This window comes from Pseudophryne corroboree, chromosome 4 (genome assembly GCF_028390025.1).
Source record: "Pseudophryne corroboree isolate aPseCor3 chromosome 4, aPseCor3.hap2, whole genome shotgun sequence".
Classification (NCBI taxonomy): domain Eukaryota; kingdom Metazoa; phylum Chordata; class Amphibia; order Anura; family Myobatrachidae; genus Pseudophryne; species Pseudophryne corroboree.
Window position 1 is genome coordinate 542,589,967 of NC_086447.1, and position 20,802 is coordinate 542,610,768.

General features: G+C 44.0%; 1 protein-coding gene across 12 annotated transcripts in view; it reads left to right on the forward strand.

Moving 5' to 3' along the window:
* The first annotated feature begins 8,936 nt into the window (after positions 1-8,936).
* Positions 8,937-20,802, forward strand: part of PTPRK (protein tyrosine phosphatase receptor type K) — a 689,055-nt gene continuing 677,189 nt past the window's right edge. For 5 of the 12 annotated variants that reach the window (XM_063917340.1, XM_063917341.1, XM_063917343.1 and 2 more), the window contains exon 1: positions 8,956-9,305. In XM_063917340.1, the coding sequence (XP_063773410.1) occupies positions 9,227-9,305 (79 nt within the window). In that variant the 5' untranslated portion in view covers positions 8,956-9,226. Of the gene's footprint in view, positions 9,306-10,293; positions 10,366-20,802 lie in introns of those variants that run through there. The other 7 variants (XM_063917342.1, XM_063917346.1, XM_063917349.1 and 4 more) reach the window with 6 other exon arrangements.

A 20,802-nucleotide genomic window follows, 5' to 3' on the forward strand; every position in this document is an offset into this window, starting at 1 on the left:
TACTCTAATTACGGGGTGGGAGACCGGTGGACAAGAAATTCAATATATCTAGGCCCCCTAGTTTGAAGCTCCACCAGTATCATGTAGATAGGTCACTGTTGTGTTTTAATGTTTCCAATTTCCAAAAACCAGGAAATTGGGAAGTGACATGGAATAACCAGACAATAACCTTTTTCGCACAGAGCTGATAGGATACCTATCGACTCTGAACTTGTACGCAAGATAGCCAACAGTGGGAAGTATTTTTGGTACCGGTATACACGTGGAAGCAAAACCATGTGGGTTGGAAAGGTATCACAGGGGTATTGTGCCCATGTCATCCAGCCCGATACTTGTACTGAGCAAATGAGAGAACTAGGGATTGGTTTCTTTACATGGAAGATTTGCAATATGGTGATGTTACATTTTGTCCCCTATGTTCTCCCAGATGATGCCTATTTCATATGTGGGAGGAAAGCGTACAAGTGGCTTACTCCGAGCTCTGAGGGATTGTGTTATATTGGGAGAGTACTACCAGAGGTCATGACCATAACCCACAATAAAATGAAAGACGTTCACTGCAACGCTCAGACTCCTTATACTCATACCCATTATGAACACATCATCAAGAGACACCTCATAGATAGGGCAGAGCACGCAGCCTCTGATTTAATCCACGAATCCACCGGGATTCAGTTCCTTCTCGCATTAGATATCACCCGTACTGCCAGAGGAACTATAAATTATTGGTACATCCATGCGCAGCGAACTTGATAGATAATATCACTGAGATGTATGATGACACCTTCAGGTATACAGGAAGGGAGTTACAAGCCTACAAGAAGGAGCTGATTCAGCACAGGATGGTCCTCAATTACGTCACAGCTGTGACAGGTGGGTACTGTGTTACCCTGGCAACTCAATATGGTGTGAAGTGCTGTACGTATATTACGAATAGCACTGACGACCCCACGGAGATCATCTATCAAAAGATGCACAAGATCTTGCAGTTGAAGTGGGAGTTCAGGAGGAAGCACAACCTTAGCTTGACAGCTGTGGGTAATGAACTGACTGGCTGGATCTCATGGTTGAACCCATGCAAATGGTACTCAGGGTTAGGAGAGTGGGCGCAGAATGTTATCATGAGTGTGGGAAAGTTTCTCCTTTGTATCCTGGGAGTCATCATCATTATTGGTCTGATATTCAGGTGTGTTCAAATTCTAACGCGGCGCAAGCACGGCACAAATTTGATGAGTCTAAGGAGCGAGGGCGTTGTCACAGCAGCAGATTTGGTTTATGACCCATCAATAGAAACAGTGTTATGATAAGGATTGCAAATGAATTTCATGGCCTGTTTCTTTCACCATTTTTCTGTCTCCCCCTTTTTACCCAGAAACATCCAACCGGAAAAGACGTCAACCCTACCCAATGTTTATGTGAATGTAATTTTATATATGTGTCTTATCTTCATCTCTGCAGCCCTCAGTTAATGGTACACATAGTCGACAGGTGTTATACACATATAGTAGCATTCACATATGTTCCCCCTCCATGTATCATCAACTAAATGTGCTCCCCATTTGTTGGTATTTGAAGCCGAAGAGGCAAGGGTCAAAAGCCCTTGCCCGAAAGGAGCTCGGTAGTGTTTGTTTGCCCAAGTCCAGACCCTTAATACGGGATAAGAAGGATTTAATGTATACTTCGCAATACCTTGAAGCTTACTTAGAACATATACGGCACGATGATACATGCCCCTCAGACATTGATTCATACATACATGCTTTTACTATCCCACTAGGCTATACATATCCCACCTACAACTCTTCCCCGATCATCTAAGCTTTGTATATATTGTATAGATAATATTTTTAGTTTATTAGTTAAGAGTGGCAGTTATTGATGACTGCCAAAGGGTGGACTGTCGAAGTTGGAAAATATTACAGTACACACATCACGTACAATCTCCACACAGATGGCCTCCGTGCGCGTACTTGTTCTGCCGTGCGTGCGCATATTCACAAGTTGCGTGACCGCTCACGCGGTCCTGCGTATTAGCGCGTGGTATGAGTAATTACGGTAGCATTTGTATTCGAATGGAAAAGCCTCAAAGACATATCTCATATTTAATCCACAGTGCACAATGTACACATAGCCCACACGCACCACACCAGCAAGTTAAACTTGTTTAAAAGGTACTACAAAGGGATTCACCTTTACAGGATATGAGGGAACAGCATTAGGTTATGAGGTGGTGTTTGGTATCCAACTAGAGGGTATTTTAAGGGCAACATTCCAGTAGCGGTTTGCAGAAGATAGCACGCTCCTGCGCATAATTATGCGCAGGAACAGGATTATACTGTGTTTACTGTACTCTGATATTCGGCGGGAACCCTGTGGAGACCAACTGCAAGCACACCTGGACCAGACATCGCCCACCTATTCAAACCAACCTATGACCCCTCCTGTACTGTAAATGACCAGCCCTTTGTCCTATAGATGAAGAGGTTACAGTTTCTATTGTATTGTGTTTTGACTAACTGTATAAAAGCCAAGCTGCCTAGCCGGTCATTCATCTCTCTCTGAAGGTCATCTTACCTGATTGACTGAGCACCGAACCGTGTGGCACTGGTAAAACCAAACGTATGTACCATTGATTGTAGCCTCTTTTCTGTTATTGTGATTGTATATCTGTTGTAACCCCCTTTCAGCAATTATATGTTGGTGGGTCGGATTCCAACATCTTAAATACAATTGGTGTCGTGTCTCCTTCCTGCTAAGGTTTAAAGTGTATTTCAGCCACACGTGCAGCTGCATTGTGCTCTCAGTGTGTCGGTGTGTGAGTGTATGCACTGCGTGTACTTTGTACATCCGTCGCGGTGTGTGTACGCAAAGTGAGTACACGGTACGGGCCTTTGTACGCTAACTGAGTAAAAGGTACGTAGGTTTAGGATTACATACAGCGGCCGCAGCGGCTTGAATTTAAGTGTGGTAAGGTATTGCTTTTAGTCCTGTAAGTAAATCAGCATTTACAACGCAGATCTTGCTTCCACCTGAACTTTTAAAGCGGCAATCATTTACAAGGCATGATTTTTCCTTGTACATGATTGCCGCTTTAAAAAAATTGTCCGAGTTTGGCCGGGAACCCACACCTCTGCACAAATCGGACTTCATTACATCCAGCCCAATGTTTCGAAACACAGTGCTAAATACTTATGGCTATGGACGAATGTTGTGATGAAATATGTGTTGTTAAAAATAAAAAACACACAAAAACCTAACTTAAATTGCCCTAGATATATAGTTTGACAGATGGGTTATGGAAGGAGTTAATGTAAAAGTTAAAAGTAATGTTTTATTACTGGTTAGTTTATTTTTTCATTTCAGAATCATAAAACTTGTATGAATCTAAAATAATTTCTGAATATATCAAAATAGAATTCATTATGAGGCTGGCCACCTGTAATATCATTTGTAGTCCCAAAATACTTAGGGTAGGCTGTTTGTAGTAACTGGTGCAGAATGTCACCTATATTCATTTAATTGTCATTTTTGATGTTCTTGACTTTTTCAAACAAATTTCAAAATGAATGCATTTGGGAGTTTGAAGATAAAAAAAAGATAACTACCATGAACACATATGGGTGAGATTCAAATGATATATCATGCCCAATTTCCTTTCTAAAATGATCTTCATTATCGCGCATATTGCGCCCATAGTAATCAGGTTTAGCTGTGTAAAGGGTTAGGTGCCTCGCTACCCCGGGGGTAGCGAGCTGAAATAATGATACAACGTACCTGAAGGCAGAAACAGAATGGGTGTGGAAAAGGGTGAAAAGAATTGAATCCCGCCCATGGTGTGTTTGCGTACATTTTCTGTAAATCATCTTTACGTATATTGGATCACTATGAAGTTTTCCTTACACTTGAGGGTTGCACGGCTATAAGAAGTCTGAGGGTAAGGGCATATGGTGTGTTTGCCCTACATTTCCCTGATAAAAAGAATATATGTAGGCCAATCAAGCAGAATGCTGATCACATCATCTCTATGAATATTAAGATTTTGGAGCGGAGTCAGAGGTAGACGGCACGGTCGTCGCCTCTGTGTCAATCATGCTGCAGCGTTTGGGGCACTGCGAGCAACATTACAGCTCTTGCTCTGCACATGCACAGTACGGAACATGTGCATATCTTAGAACATTGGATATGTGTGTTTTTGTCAAATGAACATAAATCTCTAAGTTGGGCCCATTATGTTTTCCTTAAAATTGGGAATGCATGACGAGCTTGCAATAACTATCAGTTGATATACTATTTGTTAAATGTATGTGTAACAAATAGGCACATTTCACACAACAAAAAACATAAAGGGAATCTAGGTTACCAATCACCTTGTTGTCTATAGGGTACCCACCATTAAACCTCCCGTTAATGGGGTACCTTTATTAGTGCCTCCACCCAAGTATCGGGAAGAATTGATGGGCCCACTTAGGAAAGCCTCTACAATGACCTGTTACTACATAAAACCCTGAATGAGGTGCTATGTGGGAGATATTAGCAAGGCCTACATACACTTACGCTGGAATACAGACACAAAACTTATGAATAATCTAAATCATTCTCTAAATTATACTGCAGTATAATAGCTGGTCTCTACATGACTAGTCACCTGTTATACTGAAGGCACTTGTTGGGGCCCTTTATTTTACAATCTTGAAGCGGGATCGCTTAAGTTGTTTGTGTTAACTATATAGATGTTATTCCCAGAGGGAAAGATTCAATTGATCACATCTGCAGTAAGTGTTACACTTTACTCCAGGCTGGCCTCTCTGTAAGCTACTTTTATAATAAGCTGTAGTTTTTATTTAAAAATTCCTTATGGTTCCTAGCAGGTAGTACTCTGGATGCAATGATACTAGTCTCTGCTACCAATCCTATCAAGCTCAGTCTCTGTAGTGGCTATGGCAGTGTCCTCCAGAAAAGTAAACTATAATGACTGGATACAGTCAAAGGTGCCCGTTAAAGACACAATTGTTCACTATACTTGTGACAACTCTTAGGCCTTAGTTGGCGAGTTTAAACAGATGCTCCAGATGGATTAAATCACTCAGATAAATGTAATTAGTCTGTGAGCTTTTATGCCATAAAAGTCAATCTGTAACTAGGCCATCGTCCAGTCCCCTTTGAATAATATGGCAGCAGAATAACAATAAGTAGGCTGTCCAATTATATTTAAAGGTTGTGTTCATAAATACCAATAAAGAGGCAGCGTTTCCCTCACCTTCTATATAATTTAGTGAGGAGCTACCTGATGGCTAATATTGGCTCTTAGATAACACCGTCTGCTTACATTAAATATTGTGAGCCTTCCCAGACTCAGGTCACTTGTCCTTAAGCTGTGTTCAACTTTAACAGCGAAGTACTGCAGTGGTATCATAGTAAGCTGTGCAGCTGGTACTACCGTATGTGGTGAAGGTGTGCCATCCACCACTATTACTCCCATCAGGCTACACCCATTCTCAGTCAACCTTACAGGGTACATGGTGGAAGTACATGGCTGACAGTCATGTATGTGCTTCTTAATAAGCTCTCCCTCCCAATTGTCACTCCCCCGACTTCCACCCTGGGCTGTGTTTGTGCAGGGTGTCATTGAATTGTATAGCTCTCACCATTCAGCTGATCCATGGAGTGTAGACCACGCCCCCTCAGCTGTCAATCGCCTGGTGCCTGTGACTAAGCGCCCACCTCTGACCGTCCCTCTGACATAGTAGCCGCCTCCTGCCATCACAGGCGCCGCATATTCCTGTCACACACTCAGCCTGTCTCTACATCTGCTGCCGGCTGCAAGAGCCAAGCCCTACTATTTTACTTTACATTTACTTTGCTACACTAGCATTAGTATTCTAATCATCTACCTGAAATAGGTGACACCCTTATACTGTATAGATTATATTATTGGGGCGAAGGCTCTCTTTAAATAATTTTATCAAACTGAGGTGCCTATGAACTAAGAATTGCAGAAGTGCCACAATTTTTTCAATATACATTGCAGCGGGGTTAATAATTTCTTAAGTGCCTTGAGTCCTATTGAAAAAAGAGCGCTATATAAATAAAATTATTATCCAAATATATGTGCTAAATATAACTTGCAGGGAAAGTGGTGATAACCGATGTACTTGTGAGTTACATACTAGGAATACCCAAGGAGCCTTTTACATTTTTGAAAGACTCCTCCTGGGGAACTGACATTATGCACAGTGGCAGTTTCTAGATGCTGGGAGATAGGAATCTGAAGATCCATCTCCTCCAAATATACCTCCGTAAACATGAAGAGGCTTATGATATCTCAGGATGGCGTAAACCATTGGGATCAAACAAAAGGGTCAGACTAGTCCCCACTGATAATAATGTTGACTGTGGTCTGCATCAGTACAACAGTATCAGCCCTTTACAGGAGATGGCATTAGATTGTCTTACATAGCGGAGATGCATGACATTAATCAGTAATTGTAGTTTCTCTATACTTTTATGAAAAACGGATTAATAAATAGACCCCCCCAAAAAATGCTAGTACAAACACATATCATATGCCAACATGTTACAATTGAATTTGGCATGCAATTTTACTAGCAATTTAGGAGTTGACTTTCATATGTGCTAAAATGTGACAAACATGAAAATATAAAAATTAGGAGTCTATATATTAATAACCGTGGCATTGCCGCAATTATTAACAGTATGTTTTATGGATAATATTATCTTTTTTAATGGTTGTATGTTATGTTGTAAATCTAATTCACAGGGACAACGGTAACGATAACCATTGTCCCTGCAAGATACTTTCCTTAGCTTTTTGGAGGAGATTTTATATTTGTGAAAGACTGCTCCAGGAAATCTAACATTGCACATGCATACAGTGTCAGTTTCCAGAATTGGAGCTGGATGGAGGCTGTGGGAGGCGGATCGGAAGCTCTCTCTCCTGCTAGTATGTCTATACAGGCTTTAAGAAGTTTACACCATCTGAAGACGGTGTCAGCTGTGCTTGCAGAGTTTGATACATAAGGCTCAGATCATAGTAACCACTGATAAAAATGGGAACTGCAATCTGCAGTGCTAATTAGCCTCGGCAGCAGCAGTGGACTAGAGAAGCCAGTAAGATGCCTACTGCAGCATTGGCATATTTTAGCACAGCTGCTGTGTACAAAGACGCATGGGTATACAGACATGGGGACCTATTCAGGTTGGATCATTAATTTTGCTAAAAAAAGCAGTTGCTGCAATCAAATAGTTGCTACCCAGAAATAGAGAAAAAACGCCCATTGCAGAAATTGTGAACGCATCGCAATGCGCGATGTGATCGCATAACTATACGCAAGTACCGGAACATTGAAGAGTTATTCAATCTGTGCCAGGCAAGCTCGTCCACAATTCGGCATACACAAGAGGATGGAAATGGTCATCGCCACAAAATGCCATGTTTCCTCCCCTAAATGCTGGCTTCCTGCCAACCAAACTGTGATTGTGTTGAAGTACTGTACAATGCCTTTGCAGAAATAATTTCGGGCTCGCACACGCAATGCGAATGCTACACATGCACAGTCATTCGATAATCGATTGCGTTTTCTCAAATTTTGCGATCCAACCTGAATAGGATTGCTGACTGAACTGCAGAATAAAGCAATCTGTATACATGAACACTAGTCATAGAGAATGCAGAGAAGCGCCTGCCAGAAAAAGCAGTATTATCTTACTAACAGCAGAGGTCCTGCAAAGATACTTTCCAACTGATTGAGAGTATTTGCCGTGGTTGGAGATAGCATTTCACAAAAACAATTTTGTATTTATGCGATGCCAATTATAATGGTAAAGCAGGTCTGCAATAAATGAATTCTGCCTTCATCAGTCCAGCACCTGTGTTAAAAATATCTCTTTCTTGTTTAATCACACATAGATCACATGCAAGGAAACTTTTACTAGAAATCTTTTCAAATTGTTTATTGCAATATCTACATTTAAATGATTTTTTACAACAAGTAGACATGGCAGAATGAAATGCTTACCCAGCTCCTGTGTGTATACCCAGCCAGCAGTGAATGCATCTCCTGATCACTTTCTCGGGAACTCACCCTACATGCTGCTGTGGCCGGGCACGGGTAACACATGTCACCCCCTCCTAAGAGGACCCTTATCCGGCTGCTGCGTCCAGTAACATCAGCTGCTCGCCAGACAGCAATGTCAGTGACATGTCTGACTCCCCTGACCCACCAGTCTCTCCTCCGCACATCAGCAGCATCCAGTGTTATCCTACAGACAGCTCCCACAGTACACACACAGCTCCCACAGCCCAGTGTATACACACACAGCTCCCACAGCCCAGTGTATACACACACAGCTCCCACAGCCCAGTGTATACACACACAGCTCTCACCACTTCCCTCTCTTTCTCTGCTCACTTGTCCGCTTACTGCACCGGTCACCCGAGTGCCCGCATCCAACACTAGCGGCAGCAGCACGTTACCCTGGCAGATGCGTTACTAGCAGCATAACATAAAATGTATAGTACAGTGAGCTGGAAAGTGAGCGGCCGCCCGTCAGTGTGCAACGTCGTGAGTGTGTCCGAGTGTAGTGAATATGCGGTGTGTGCAGTGTGCAGTGTGTACCGCCCGGCCGCAGTAGGATGAACGGAGCAGTGCCCCCGGCTCACACACCTGCCAGCGGCTCAGCAGCCGGGTAGTAGGTACATACAGCCGGGCGCCGCTGTAGCTCTTGGCTCTGTGTAGTCGCCGCTCTGAGTTACGTTGCCCGGTGGCCTCTCGGGTCTCCCAGGCGGCTGTCCCCTCCTGCAGGTAACCGGCCGCCGGCTCAGTGCGGCGTCTCTCCGCTGCCCAGCTCCTCACACCGCTCCTGCTGGCACACTCTCCCACCTCCGGCTGCAGTTCCCGGCTGGGCGCCAGTAGGAGGCGCTGCGCTGTCCCCGGGGATCAGACGTTTCCGATAGGGGTGAGTGTGGAGCAGGGGTGACGTCAGGCGCCTCCTCCTCCCCCAGCCGAGTCCGTGAAAGTAACTCTGGAGTGTGGACTGGGAAGTGATAGGAGTCGCCGGGCATGGAGAGCACTGAGCGCGGAGCGGCTGGCACAACTCGGGTTGCCGGGTTCCCCGTCTGATCCTCCCGGAGCTGCCACTGGGGATTTGTCTGTGTGCTCGGATCCTCACCTGTGAAACTTGTCTGCGTCTCTGGGAATTGGGAAAGATGGACGGCGTCTGTGCGGGACTGCTGCTGCTGCTACTCCCACCGGTGCTGGCATCGGTGCACGGCCAGTTGTCTACAGGTGAGTACGCCGCTTCCCATAGTGGAGCCTAGTGAGCGGCTCCCGGCACCCCCTGTGTGGGGCCCTGCTCTCTCCTGGGAGACTCGGAGAAACTTTCCTGTGTGTGTATGCCCTGGCTGTGGCCCCTCACTCCCCCCTCCCCCTGGCTGTGGCCCCTCACTGCCCACTAGTAGGGACCGGGCTGCCGCTGGGAACTGTATAGTAGATGGGGACGGGGCCGCAGTGCCCCCAGGCTTGTGCACCAGATAGGTGCCTGTGATCCCCCGGCCGCTGCGGGCAGCTAGTGTGGGCGCAGCCCAGGTGTCCTGTTCTCTCTGTTACTTCCTTTGTTCCCATTCTGAAGGTGTTCCCTTCCTCACCCCCACGTACCCTCGGCTATCGTCAGCTCTCCCCTTTGATTACATATAGTATCTCCTGGCACAAGTGTGTGTAGCCTTATACCTATCACAGTGTTTGTCTGTGTGAGCTGCTGTGTTTCCCTATGTGTAGCTAATGCCCACACTTTGTTTATATATCTGTATATAAGTGTGTTTCCTATTCCATCAGCATCACGGTTGTTCCATTGTGTTACTGCTGTCTCACAGTTTGAAGGCGAGACTGCATTCTATGTTCGTTTCTCTTTTCCTAACTTGTTTTGCAAAGTCTTCCTTGGCAGTACTGTGTGCTCCTAGAGGAAGTAGGGATGGACCTCAGGCCCCCATCCCCCTCCTGTGAGAGGATCAGCTTACAGTCACCCCCCAGCCCTGGCCGACCAGATACAGCGCTGTGCTCCCTGCGGGTGACTGTACTGCACTCTACCTGTTGCACTTGTGTGGTTACACTGAGCAGCACACCCTATTTGGGTCATTTTGAAAATGTATGTAAAGCAGGCTTGGTAATTTGAGCATTTTCTATCTTTAAGTGAAGTTCCTATGAACTTGCAAAACTTGTGCCCGCAGCACCGCAGAACCCCGCAGCGCCTAGGACTCCCGCACTCTGTAACATCTATCGCTGACATTAGGCATCTCTACAGCAAAATGCAATCGTTTATTCCTAGGCGCTCACAGCCTCAGCCAAGTAGGTGAGTTGGCAATTTTAGAATAATTGCTTCTCTCTGAAAATTCCCCTGTAGTGATCAAAAAGTATAACAAAAACTTATTGCTCAGCTGAAAAAAAAAAAAAAGCCACATACACAGCTGAAAGCTTCGATTAGCGGCGAGCTGAGATTTTCCTTCTAGCACTGAGAACCCTGTCTTGGTAGGGAGATTCTGGCTGTCTGTGTGCTCATACTGCCTCCATGCAGACACTGCTCTAAACTGCTGGAACAAAAGATTATGCCTTTTCTGGTAAAGTAGTACAGGTATGGATGTGAAAATAAAGCAGGAAGCCTAAGGTATTAAAGTTAGTGTGCTGCACTGTGTGCATATTATCCATTAGTTTACTGGTTTGGTTTGAGTTCACTCTATTCCCATATTCTGCTACAGTGCAATTATTAAGAGTTGGTTTAAATGATATTGCTTGTGAGCAAAAAATAAATAAATGGAGTGTCATGATTGGTACTCATTGTCAAATTGCTGCTGTCATATTGCAGTTATCCGATTTCTGCTTGATACACACACACACACACACACACACACACACACACACACACACACTTATTATCATGTGCCCACTTCATTATGATTTATGCTTTAGCTGCTATTAGAACTATTTGGTTTACTTTATTTTATAATAAGTTTATGTCCCTGCAAATAGAGTGATTAACACAGTTCTTACATAGTCAGTTCTGCATTGTAAGTAGAATTAACATTTTACTGATTAAAATCAATTGGCAACAGTCAAAAGATCAAGAACATATACTACCTGTTTATACGTTTGTAATCATAAATACCAAACTTATCATTCTGGAAACTGATTGTATTTTATGTTGAACGTACAGGAGTATTTATTATATTTTTGCTAGATTTTATTGCGTCTCGTCTCTTGTGTGAATCCACTACTAACTAAACCATAACAACGATCCAATTTCTCACTGTGCTCTGAATCCCACCCCCTGCTTATTTGGCAAACAGTTTAATTGTTATGGCCATTCCTGATACAAGGCTGTTGAGAGAGACATGTGAAGTGCTGTATTGATGTCCCTGTATTAGTTGCTGCTTTATTGAGCTGGGAGGTTGTGTTAGTTAATTGAAACTTTGAACAAGGGCTGTGTCATGATTTAAGTTTCACATAATGTCAAGAGCAGCTGTTATTATAGAATACTACAGCGACTGATGCAGCAAAATTAGCAAATCCAAAGATTATTTTTGATTCTCAATATTTTAGTGATTGGTTAAATGTAATAAAATAATTTTGGTAGATGTTTTGGAAAAATCGATATGTGAAGGTACACAAGTTGTAAGCTACAGACTGTAGCAGGGACTGATGTGAATGACAGTGAAAAGCAGTGCGTACTGTGCGCTTTATTAACAACTAAATAAATGTGAAGTTGGCTGGATACTGAAGTACGTACTTATTATGGGTATGCACAATGATGATAACTCTGTACTTAGCCTTACAAGGAGTTGGGTGAATAAGCAATGTTTACTGACTGGACACTTGGATATTTAAACACAGTAACAATTCACACTGTACTTTGGTCATATAACTCTTATATTGGTTCTGGCAAGATAAGTCCTCATTAGCACGGTGGTGTTAATTTGCATTTAGAAATTTATCATTTTATATTTCTGTGTAGACATGGGCACACAGTTGTCCTTACAAGGATACTATATTGGTTAGCATAACTGCCTTGCGGCACTGAGGTCATGGGTTCAATTCTCACCATGACCTTAACTATATGGAGTTTGTATATTCTCTCCTTGCCTTTGTGGGTTTCAGCTTGGTACTCTGGTTTCCTCCTACAGTCCAAATACATACTGGTAGGTTAATTGGATCCAGACATAAAAAATAATCCTAGTGCTTAAATGTGTGCATGTATATGTGTTTAGGGCAGACTAGGTGGGCCAAGTGGTTCTTATTTGGCCTCAAATTCTATGTTTTCTATGTAAGCTAAATATGCAAATGAATGACATCTTTTATTGCCTAAAAGTACCTTCAAATTCAAAGGTATAAATGCTTTCGGAGAATAATAAGGTAAAGCTTTTCACAACCCTGTTTTTAGAAACCTGCACGGTTAGCCCATCCTGGCAAGGGCGTGGTGTGAGGAACAAATGTCCCAGTGTTACCTCCTTCTCCTTTAGAAACATTAAACAAACACAACAGGGACTCTCAGCTTTGCCCTACTCCAGAGTACACACAGTATATTGTTCTGATAGGGTAATATCAATATGGATAACGTGGTGTTGGAACCCTCTGATATATATACACCTGTAACAAAGCCATCCCATTATCTCACAGCATGTTGGAAAATGGTTCCTCTGTATTTATTATTTTTTGTTTTACAGAAGGTTTTAAGGGTTTCAGGTCAGCTCTGTGTTAAATCTTCCACCTTCAAATTCTGGGTGGTTTGTGACTTTGATGTATTTCAATTTAAGATAAGGGTTTGTAGCTACATTGAATAGATCAGTTATAAGGAACAGTAATTTATAATCTTACATGATTTTTGGGTGTCTCTTTTACATGACACATGTAAATCTGTTTAAACAATTACAAAATATATAAAGAAAATGTAGTGGAAAAACTTTACTAAATGGTTAGATATCTTTTTATATAAATTTTTTTTTTTACATATTCATAGAATGCTTCTGTTTTCAGGGTATTGGTTACTCCAGAACACATGATTTTAACTTGACTTGCCAGGATAATGATAAATAACCTAATTCGTTTTGGAGTAGTAGCATATTTGCTCATTATCCAGGCTTTAGTTTGCATATTTGATATTTTTGATGGTTTATACTCTGCTTATTTAATGGAGTTAAATAATTGCATTTCACTGTCAGAACTCTTAGAGAAAGAAGACTTGGATGTAATTGGTTATGCCCCTACTGTCAGTATTTGGTGAACTTACCTTAGTTAAAGATATGACCTGTTCTGTTTGATCAGTTTTGCAGCTTGGCTTTAACCTTGGGGAAGCAAATTTAAAGATAAAGCCCTGTTTGAATTGTGAGGTTCACCTAAGGTTTTAAATGAATATATTTTGCCAGAAATAGTATCATCTGCACATGGAAATGTGTTTAAAGGAGATTTCTCCTGGCAAACAAGGAAAGTTAAGCAGCAATTCTAGCTATTAAAAGTCAAATGGGGTATAAGTCATTTAAATTTCATATATTTTTAAAGGTGGAACTCTCCAAATTAGTGTGTTTTTCTTTTGAATATGTGTGTGTGACGCAAATGTGTGTGTGTATGTGTATATATATATATATATATATATATATATATATATATATATATATATATATATATATATATATATATATATATTATACACAATCTCATTCATTGGTGATATATAGAAATTAGTTTTGTATTGGCTCATTAGTTTATGGCCGTACACTAGACCAGTGGATCCCCAACAGTCCAGGTTTCAGACGAGTTTAAATCAAACCAATTTAACAAACTTGTTGAACAGTGGATTTTGGAGCAAATGGCTGATTGTCATTTGTTCCCATCCATTACCAGATTTTCATTTCAACCAACCAAATAGCTGGATAAAAGGTGGTCTAGTGTATGGCCAGCTGGCTCCACAACCAGATCTCTCTCTGAATGGGTAGCTTGCCATGACATTATTTCATCTTTTACCTTCCCTGTATCTGTTTACTGGGTCTTCTAGCTATGCTGCCAACGTTGGCCCAGACTGGGAATGGAAGGGAAGATTATCTTGAGCACCCATTGGCATGCTATGGCCATAGAAAATGTCATACACTTATGTTCTGTATTTTCTCCTGACTTGAAACCTTTTAGTGCAGAGAGTATTTGTGTTATTGGTTTTTCACTGCTGTCCATAAAGTTACAGCCCAAAGGGGTCTATTCATGTAGCAGTGAAAAGCCCTGTTTTGCGTTAAACAGGGCTTTTCTCTTGCTAGTGCATTTCACAGAGCGGGTTACCCTGGAGAAGTCTCTGACTTCTCAAGCGGCACCCCCGCTCTGTGCCTGAATCGCATCACCATACCTTTTGTATGGTGAGTGCGATTCATGAAGGTGCGGAAAGCTCTGCTTTCCGCTTCTCCATGGAGTTCAGGTTCGCCATCTCAGAATTGCGTAACCTGAACTGTGGTGCGGAGACGGCAGGGAAGCTCAATGCTTCCCTGCTCTCTGCTCTGCACCCGGCGCTGGTTCCGCCCCCCGACCTCCCGACAGCCACTGCGGCCTGCCGGGATGTCCACAAACTGTGCATGCGCAAAGGACCGCCGCTGGACTCCGCGCATCGCAGGGAGGGACCACTGGAGATGACCTCACCGCAGGAGCCCCAGACACCGCAGCGCATCATCGGAAGGGTGAGTATACATGAATTGCTACTTATTATAGCTATACATCGCATCGAAGCGATGCAATGTATAGTGATAAGTAGCAATTCTGTTTTCGTTTTCTTAGTGAATAGACCCCAAAATGCCATTGTGGAAGATGTTAAAATGTTTGTTGAATATGTGCCCTCTGCATTTAGGGGTTTATTTAGGAAGCTGAGATAAATTATGCTTTCTCCTATTGTCTCAGTAGGAGATTTTAACTCTTAGGTCTAATCTAGAAACTAACCCTTGCACATCTAAAATGATGAGACTTCGCATAGTATATTTTACTTTTATTTTAAGTAACGGTACCATAAAATCATATGCAAACATCAAAAAATGACACTACCTGCCCAGATCCAAGCCATTTATATGTGCGTAGTTTTGTCTGTTTTGCACATTTGAACCTTTTGGAACCCGCTACACGTGTGGTTTTCCTGTTTCTGTTTGAAGCAAGATTGAGGATCACAAAGTTACCACTTCTTATCAGTGAAGCCAGTGGCTGTGGAGGCACTGGCTTCTCAAGTACATCCCAAGTCGCACAAGAACACAAACCTCAGCTCACTTTTTAGGGAAAGCAAATACATTAGAGTACACGGGGGGTGGTCTGGTACTGCAGCAATTGTGTATGTACTGTGATTACAGGACAGATCCCAAAGTACCCAGAAAGCAGCCAGGCGTGGTCCAATACTACTGGCACTCTGAGCGAGATCTTTAGAAGCACCCCCTCTCCCCCCCCCAATGTGCGCAATGAAGGCGCGCGCACTCCTAGGAAAGTGGGACTAGCCTAGCAATTATATATTATCAAATTTTAAATATATATACCATATTATCACCACCCCCTACACACACAATTGGCAGTCTTACACATAATGCCCATAGTAGTGCTCCTTACATGTGATGCCTCCAGTATAGTGCCAGTTACACGTAATGCTCCAAGTATAATGCCAGTTACACGTAATGCTCCAAGTATAGTGCCAGTTACACGTAATGCTCCAAGTATAATGCCAGTTAAACAGATATGAGGGTAAACTGCTGCCTGAACACACTACTTGCAGTCACTTTCCCCTAGCCCCTCTCACCTGGGTACAGAGGTGGATTTAGCCCTCATGGGGCCCTAAGCAAGATACCGATTTGAGCCCCCCTTCCTCAAAAAAATCCCAGTGTATGTGTGCCCCCCTCATCAATGTATGCCACCCATCAGTCACTGTATTTGCCCCAATTTCTTTTAAATCAGATTTATTTTTTGTCTTATCTGCCAGTGCCACCAAACCACTCCTAACCACTCATCACATGTACCTTATAAAATATTGAATTACTTTGTCTTCCCCCCTGTCCCCCTCCACCCATATCTTTCTACTCACAAGCAGATATTATAATTTTGCTCACAAAGCAGTTCCACTATCGACTGAGGTGGGTTGGGCTAATTGTTTTAATTCATAGAATTTGACGGCAGATAAGAACCATTTGGCCCATACAGTCTGCCCATGTCCACACACACTCACACACTTGGGTTAATTTTGTGTTGGGAGACGATAAACCTTCCAGTATATTTTTGGATTGCGGCATGAAACCGGAGTTCCCGAAGGAAACCCACGCAAGTACAGGGAGAATATACAAACTCCACACAGTTACGGTCATGCTGGGAATTGAGCACATGACCTCAGTGCTGTGACCGTTACACCGTAACTTGTGTTCTGAACACCTTCAACAGTGCATACTGGGCCAATGACAAACATGGGACAATGAATTGCAAGTCTTAAATCAAAAATACTAAAACTGCAACTGCACACAATACCATATAAACTAACCACAAGCTAAATCGTATAAGCAAATGTACTGGTGACATCAGTAAAGCTGCATAGGGGCACAGACCACAAAATGCCCTTGTCAGCAAGAGGAGTACTTAAAAGTTAGGGGTTTACACCAAGGTAATAAAAATAAAGTGTCAGGTAGAATAAAGTCCCTCACATTTTACAGTGGGATAGTTTAGTGGTATCATGACAAACAAGGCCATCATTGACACCTTGTGCTTCATAATAATAATAAGCCTTACAGACTTCAGATTGTGAAGGTAAATTTGCTCCTAATCTACACTATGGAAACTGCGTAAATCTAGCCTTGTGTCGGTTTTCTTCCAAAGATCACTTTAGCCCCTTAATATATATTCCTTTCATTCACACAATCATGACCCCACCAGGCTATTCCACTGTCCCAACAGAGTTTTGAGCGAGCACGTTATGTTGGCTGTACATTTGCAGCAATGCAAAACACATATGCATAACATGATTGATAAAACAAGAAACGAAAGATGGCTATAATGGAGAGGCCCATGGTATGACATGTAGGAGAGGACTCACTACGACATGCGGTGCTGATGCCCAAATCGTGACACCGGTCACAATGCCAGCACCGGAATCCTGAAATTGTCAGGACATCAATGTCAGAATGCCAACTGTCGGAATCTCAACCTATGTATGTATAGCACCTGCCTTAGGTTTAAGGCGGGGGTACTGTAGACGACCCCTGGGGAGGTTAGGCATCAACGGGAAGGATTAGGCTGCGGAGAGGGAGGGTTAGGTTTAGGTACTGCCACAGGGAGGTTAGAGTTAGGCTGCAGGGAGGGAGGAAGGGTTAGGTACTGCCACGGGGAGGTTAGGGTTAGGCTGCAAGGAGGGAGGGTTAGGTTTAGGTACCACTGCAGGGAGGTTAGGGTTAGGTACCGCCACGGGGAGGTTAGGAACTATAGGGGAGGTTAGGCTGTCGGAAGGGAGGGTTAGGGAAGAACACCCCCAACTCACCCCTCTCGGCATTGTAAACTTCAGGATTCCGGCGTCGGTCTTCTGATCGCCGGGATCCCAAGCGCCGGCATCTCATACTGAGTCCCTCGCTACAAGTGGACCAAACAAAAAAAGCTAAATGCTATACTGTACAATCTCCTCTAATCCCCCACCACCAATCTGGAGCCCCCAGCCCTCACTACCTGCTGCTTTCTCCATGGTCCCTGTAGAGCCCAGAGCTCACAGGTTCTTGGGTGCCAGTGCTGTGCTCAGGGCATAGGTGTAGTAGCTGCGTTCCATCATCTCAGCCATGCCGAGGTCAGCAGGAGCAGCTCACTTTCTAGCACCCCCCATCACCTCTCCGGCATCACTGACACCTGGATAAGGCTGCAAAGCTGAAGTCTGGGGATCCGGGTATGGACTAGTGGGAGTGCCTGATCTGATTTCTGGCTGTGGGCCCTCTCCAGATATCACACATGAAAGAGCAGTCTGGGCTGGAGCAGGCAGCGCTGGGTCCCGTGCAGAAGCCACCGCCGGGAGAGTGCAGCAGGCATTGGGGCTTCTGCCTGAGAGAGGAGGAGAGCACTGGCCGCCGCACAATTTCCTCCCTGGGTCTGTGCTTGCTGCCGGCGTGCAGATTAGCTGCTGCTGCTGCACAGTGGCACTTGGCTCTGCCCCTTCCCCAGTTCTTCTAGCTGTAAATCACTTGGTGCTGACGGATGCATTAGGCTCCCTCCGGTAGGACAGAAGTCAGGGGGAAATGAAGAGAGGGGAGCTCTGAGTCCGTTCCTTGTCCTACCGCTGCGTATGCGTGATTGGGCCAGCGGATCCAGCACTGAATCCGCTGTTCAATCAACTGTTCCTCGCTAGCAGGGGCGTGCTTTCTTTGCCAGCGAGGCACTTGTATAAGTGCCACTTTCACTGTTTTTTTATTGATGGGCTTTTACAGCCCAGTGCTTGGCCCCACCCCCAGCGTTATCCCCCGTTCCCACTGTCTACGGGAGTGCCCCCCAAACTAGTTTACTAAACTAAAATGATTAGAATAATATAAAGAGGATACATATGACACATATTCTGTATCATATGTATCCTCTTTATATTATTTTAATCATTAATGAATGACAGGGGAGGCACTGCCTCCCCTGACTGCACGTCCCTGCTTCTTACTTCAAGTTGCACCCCACAGAGATGAGCTTGAATACATTTCTTATCATGAAATAGTAAATCAATCAGTTATATTAATTTCCATCTGACATGAAAAACCTTTTCAAACAATGCTTTGAGTTTCTAAGAATGCGTGTTTAAAAGTTGCCACACTTTAAAACTATTTGGTTTTGTTGTATGTTTTAAAAAATCGATTACTAGGAACTTGCACATCTTTGAGGATTTTATGTAATGCTACTTACGAGTTTACTGACACTTATGTATTGCTATTTAGGGGGGTATTTATTTCTCACAATTTTATCTCTCTCCAAGCTTTGACAAACTACCAACCAATTAGCTTCTACTAGTCATTTTTCAAACACAACGTGTAAAGCCCAGTACTCACGGGCCGATCAAGGAGAGATGCGTGCTGAGCGAACCGCTCAGCACACATCTCTCCTGCCGCTCAGCACAGCGCGATCTGTGCTGAGCGTGCGGGGGGAGACGGGGGGCCGCTCACTTCACCCAGCGGGTGAAGTGAGCGACCCGCTAGATTGGCCTGCATGCAGGCCAATCTAGCAGCGGCGATAGCGATGTGCGGGGCCGCGCATCGCTATCGCCGAGGGGGCTACACACGGAGCGATCCTGCCGATATTCTAAGCAATCTAGTCAGATTGCTTAGAATATCGCTCCGTGAGTACCCCCCTTAAAATGGGAGGTAGAAGCTGATTAGCTAGTAAGCCCAGTACTCACGGGCCGATCAAGGAGAGATGCGTGCTGAGCGAACCGCTCAGCACACATCTCTCCTGCCGCTCAGCACAGCGCGATCTGTGCTGAGCGTGCGGGGGGAGACGGGGGGGCCGCTCACTTCACCCAGCGGGTGAAGTGAGCGACCCGCTAGATTGGCCTGCATGCAGGCCAATCTAGCAGCGGCGATAGCGATGTGCGGGGCCGCGCATCGCTATCGCCGAGGGGGCTACACACGGAGCGATCCTGCCGATATTCTAAGCAATCTAGTCAGATTGCTTAAGGGGGGTACTCACGGAGCGATATTCTAAGCAATCTGACTAGATTGCTTAGAATATCGGCAGGATCGCTCCGTGTGTAGCCCCCTCGGCGATAGCGATGCGCGGCCCCGCACATCGCTATCGCCGCTGCTAGATTGGCCTGCATGCAGGCCAATCTAGCGGGTCGCTCACTTCACCCGCTGGGTGAAGTGAGCGGCCCCCCCGTCTCCCCCCGCACGCTCAGCACAGATCGCGCTGTGCTGAGCGGCAGGAGAGATGTGTGCTGAGCGGTTCGCTCAGCACGCATCTCTCCTTGATCGGCCCGTGAGTACTGGGCTTTAGAATATCGCTCCGTGAGTACCCCCCTGTACGTTATATCTCACAATGTATTAAGCCTGGAGAAGGCATAAAGAACTGATGAAGCAGTGACAAGTGCTAGGTATGTAAAATGACAGTTAAGAGCTGATTGGCCGGTGCGTTATCACCCGCTTTATCACAAATGTATCCCTTACTCCCCCCCCCCCCCCCCCCCCCCATTCTTAAACTGTTTCTCGGACTTCTTCTCTAGTCTCTATATCTAATGTTTTGAGGATTTTTGTTTTGCTTTGCCCAGATGAATCAATCCTGTTGACTAGGACAGTAATTACACTTCATAGTCGTATTTTGACATATCCTCAAAATATTGTCTCTAATGGATGTTGAGAAAATCTAGACTACTTTTAATCGGGATCTTGATTTATAATGCTAAAGTTGTGCTCTGGCAGCAGTTCCTTTGGTAGATAAGGTGTTTAGGTCGACTGCATACAGTAAATTGAATGAATGCAGGATAACACTAGTGACATGAATATGGTTTTGTTACAATAACCAGAAGTGATTGACCTAGATTGTCAGTTTGATTTTCGCTGTGCAGTGTTAATGCAATGAATAGACAAAATACACTGAGGTAGAAAAATAAACTCTTAAGACATTGGTGACACTTTGTTACAGGATGTGACATTTGAATTTATGTAACAAAATTCACTCTTGTAGTTTTAGCACAGTACTTCCACTTCTTTTTTTTTTTTTTTTTTTTGACCCATCTTACTTTACTTGTTGTGGAATGGAATTTGGATTTTAGAACGTGCCTTTTAAGCTGTTTGTGAAA